Here is a 4620-nt window from a genome sequence, read left to right as displayed (position 1 = left end):
CCCGATGTCCATGCGATATTGCAGAGTCGCGTTAGCCAACACAACCCCGCAACATCCAGAGCCTTAAGGAACTCCGGGCGGATCTGCCAAAAAAACAAAACAACTAAAAATCCAAACAAATTCACAAAGTTAAAAAAAATAAATGAAATCAATAAAGCACAGTGAAACAAATATAGTTTTGTTTAGATATTAGTGGAACCAGTCAATAAATTTAAAGCAGTAAACTAGTCAGTGTTGCTCCACTACAACTTCATATTCTAGTAAAACATGTTGATCTTCAAGCATCAGTGAACCTTGGACTAACAAGCTCCAGGTCATTTTGCTACTTCAGTCTCTGTGTTAAAAATCTGAATTTAGAAAAACAACCATCAAAACACTCAGTTTGTAACACACATTAACGTGGTCAGACAGCTGATTCTGTGACGAGATTATCACATCAAATTAAACTAAATTAAACTAAACTAACCTACTTCTTGTAAATCATTACAATATATAACATCCCCTAATACATATTACTTTCTTATACATACAGTGTAAGAAACACAAAAGGGGAAAAAATATATTAAAAACAAAAAAAATGTATAATAACAATATGAAGTTATTCAAACTAGTAAATATTGTTTTCTTATTTAAGAAGCAGAATTAAAGGCACACTCTTACGTCCATAATTTCATTATTCCACAATTTAATTCTGAACACAGAAAATAAAATGTCTGCTAACACAATTTTGCTCCCAATGTGTTTATTTATCACTGATAATGGAGAAATGTAGTCCAGAGCTGGTTCCTGAACGCATCACAGGAGTTCAGGTTTGTGACACTCATCTGCTGCCAAAGCATCACTGATGGCTTAAGATGCACAAGAGGAACATTTAATCTTTAACTACAGTGAACCTTTGCAAACCTCCAGCAGAATTATTTTATGATCTCTCAGAGTAATATAAACTTTACTGCTGCCTGCAGAACATAAAAACTTTAACTAATTAAAAACTCAACGGCAGTTTCTTCTTCTTCCGCTGGGAAACACCAGATGTCATTAGCCAGCTTTGAAACAAGAACTGGTAGAGATGTATGATTATGGAATATTTACAGACTTATTACTCCTATATATTCTGCAAACTCTGGTCATTTTTCCTACGTATAACCATGCAACCTTAGAGTTATTGCTGCTCATCTGTAATCAGGTCACAAAAGCAATGAATTGGAAGAATCGCATATAGTTATGGATATAAGTAAATTAAACAAAGCTGCATATAAAGTAGAACTGATGTTTACCTTGTAAATCTTGTTAGTCAATGCTAAATAACATCTAGTAACATGTATAACACACTGAATGAAACCCACTTTAAAAATCTATAAGTTCAGTCTTTGCCCAATAGATGGCAGCATAGGACAAAAAGGTTTATTTAAATCCAGCGCTGTAAGGAAGAAACCTACAAATAGTTCTTAACAGCAACAAAAATGTACTTTATGACAACACAGCCGCACAAATAGAAGGATAGTTAATATATTTTGACTCAGTATTTTCAACACAGATTATTTGTCTAAACATAACCAGATGTTTTTTGTTTGTTCGTTTTTTTTTTTTTACTTCGTATTCCAACCCAGCTGAAAACAAACAATAAATCAAATTAGGCATTCACTTTTCACCCTTATTCTGAACCAAGTATACAAAAGTATTCACACCCCTGAACCTTCTTTTTTTGCATTTTAAAATAATTCAGCTGCAAACGTCAAAGTGTTTTTGTTTTCAAAGCTTACAAACAGAAAGAAACTTAAAATTTACATCTTAACCTAAATATTAATCAGAAAACTTTAACTTCAGCCTCCCTGAATCACTTTGATAAAAACAATTTGAACATGTTTATTATGTAAATAGGTTCACTATCCGGCTGGAAGGTGAACTTTTGTCAAATTCTGAATTTCTTTCTGGACTTTCAGAAGAAAGACATCCCCACAGCATGACGCTGCCACAACTATGCTCCACAGCGGGGCCAATATGTTCAGGGTGGTGAGCGGTGTTAGCTTTGGCTCACTGAAACTTCTGCAGAACATTTTTCCTAAACTCTCTGATGTGTTCCTTGATCTTTATGAAGCTGTGTGTTCAACAATGTTCTCTATAAAACCTTAAACGCTTCTGCAGAACAGCTGTATTCACATTGAGATGTTTCCAATTCTGCACATTTACTAAATTATGTGACTTCTGAAAGCAACCGGTTTAACCGGTATCCATTTTTGGGTGTCGGAGTGACGCGGATGCTTTTCAGATTTTTATTTGTGAACAGTTAAAAATGAAAGTCGTGAATCTTGTTTAAGACATAAAATCCCAGCAAAAACGCAGAACGTGTGCGAGAACCTCTGCAGGAAACTGCAAATGTCGCTCATGATCCCCCTCAGTTGTGGGTCTGCGCTCTCCTTCCAACTTGCACCATCTACAGTCGGATCCCACAGCGAACAGGAAGCATAAAACTGTGAGACATATTTCACAGAACTGGTCGAACACCAGGAGGCAGCACGCCACAAAGACGGATTGTTCCCTACACGATCCACGCTCAAAACCTTAAATTAACAGGGAGGCCTAAGCTTTTATTGTGTTTCACCACCATCTGTGTAATCCCATTATCTTCATTATAGGAGATTCCCAGGAGGTCATGGGAACATTCAGAGGAAAGTTATGCTTGTTCTAAACCCTTTAAACAATAACATACACACAGTTAATGACTATTTTAGCCCAGCAGAGAAGAAAAAGTGATTTGTCTCAAGAGTTTTAATCAGGCCGAGGGAGGTTTTTTTCTTTCTTTTACTGTCTCCAAACACTACCGCCATGTCTGTACAACAACAACCCGAAAGAGTGTAAAAAGACAGATAACATCTGCCCGTTTAGTCTGCGGAGGCAGATGAAGGAGAAGTGAAGAAGCCGTTTTTATTGCTCCAACTCTGCAGCGCAACTCAACAAAGAAGAGCCCGTGTTCAAGAGAAGAATCCAGTCTTTTTTTAGAGACAAAAACAAACTCGCATGTTTTTTTTTAAGATTAACAGAACTGATTAAAACTTTGTTTGCTTCCATGGCAGCAAAACGATGCCCTGAAATATTAAACAAGCAGGTCCAGCCTGCTCTGAAAGATCCTCTTCCTCCTGCAACAAAAAAAACTTTAGACCATGAAAAGCATCTGTTGCTGCCCTGCTGCTTGGAAGAAGAAACCGCTGCATATTTTTATTATTATTATTTTTTCTGTTTGCATGACATCATCTGAAAAATGACTCTGGGGTACAAAACGTCAGCCTCCGTCCTCCCATTCACACTCAGTTCTGTAAGAATTACAAATACAAACCAGCGAGCAAAACCTAGAGATGTTGATGCACAGCTTTGTGAAAAAAAAAAAAAAGTTTTCAGTCAGCTTTAGGTTTCTTTTATTCCGCAGCAGTCTCTTAGACGCACATCTGTTCCGCTTAAATAAAAATAATAATCCTTTTGACACATGAAATTAATTCACAAAAGATTTCTTTCCTTTCTTTTCACATCATGTAAATGCTGTCAGCCGACTTCCATGTGTAAAGTCTTTCAGGCCAGGACTGGATCCACACGCACATGGAGAATAAATAAAGCTCTTTGTGAAAGTCGTGCTGGCCTTCGTCCCAGAATCTGCGAGCCTTGTCCCTTCCCCCCAGAGCGGCAGATACGAGGCTCGTCTGATTTCTGCCGCAATCCACCTGTTGTCCATTGGCGTGAACGCCTGGTACAGTATCCCAGCACCGGTTTCCTCTTGGAGCGCGCGCACGTGGGACGTTCACCGAGTCTCTCGTCCGAATCCATCAGAGCTCGTCGCGTGAGGCTCGGGCAGCGGGAGGCGGCGAGTCGCCGGTGACGCTGTTCTGCGCCACGGGCCGGATGCGGCCCTGCTGGGCCGTCTTGCGGGCGTGTTGCCGGTCCCAGTCTGTGGCGACGGCCTCGTCGTCCCAGATTGTGGAGGTCTCGGTGTCGCTGATGTAGCCCGGCTCGCCGGTGTAGTGGGTGGGATAGAGCAGCAGCGGCTCCACGGAGAAGGCCTTCAGGTCCCGTGGCTCGAAATGGGACATGTACTGAACGCTGAGAAGGATTAGAGAGACAGAAACAATGGAGGATGGTGTTAATTTGCCATTAATGTGATTAAAAGTGTCTCAGTGTTTAATATTTCTTTTCCCCATAACTCTTTCCTTTCTTCAGTTTTTTTCAGATTTTTATTGGGGTTCTCCATTTGTAATAGTATTCACTCCCTCTTAAACTTATAGTGTCAATTTCTTACATTACAAAACACACACTTCAGTGTGTTCTTAGAATATGGCAGATTGCAATAAATGTGCAATGTTGTTGTTATCGCTGTTAAAGGACAATCAGCCGCAAGTCCAAAAAGGTCACTTCCTCTGTTTTGAAAAACTCTCGACTCATCAGGGCCTAAACATTCAGTTCACCCAGAATTTCACTTCCGCCATCACAGACTAACAGGAAGGGGTTCCTGCTTCATGTTCCTTTCTTTTTGCAGAAGAATGGGGCCAGGAGTCACTGCATTTATTGTTTTGCAGATTATGCACAAACAACAAAGACATATTTTAAGATTTTGAATATGTTTTTCTACCTAATATA

General features: G+C 39.4%; 1 protein-coding gene across 1 annotated transcript in view; it reads right to left on the bottom strand.

Annotated features, from left to right (window-relative positions):
• Window positions 1-1377: 1377 nt before the first annotated feature.
• Window positions 1378-4620, bottom strand: part of colgalt2b (collagen beta(1-O)galactosyltransferase 2b) — a 27454-nt gene continuing 24211 nt past the window's right edge. Inside the window, exon 12 of the mRNA XM_008407090.2 lies at window positions 1378-4086. Coding sequence (XP_008405312.1) covers window positions 3813-4086 — 274 coding nt within the window. The 3' untranslated portion in view covers window positions 1378-3812. The remainder of the gene's footprint in view (window positions 4087-4620) is intronic.

The sequence above is a fragment of the Poecilia reticulata genome, linkage group LG4 (assembly GCF_000633615.1).
Source record: "Poecilia reticulata strain Guanapo linkage group LG4, Guppy_female_1.0+MT, whole genome shotgun sequence".
Classification (NCBI taxonomy): Eukaryota; Metazoa; Chordata; class Actinopteri; order Cyprinodontiformes; family Poeciliidae; genus Poecilia; species Poecilia reticulata.
Note: the sequence above shows the minus strand (reverse complement) of the source record. Positions and strands in the feature narration are given on the sequence as shown.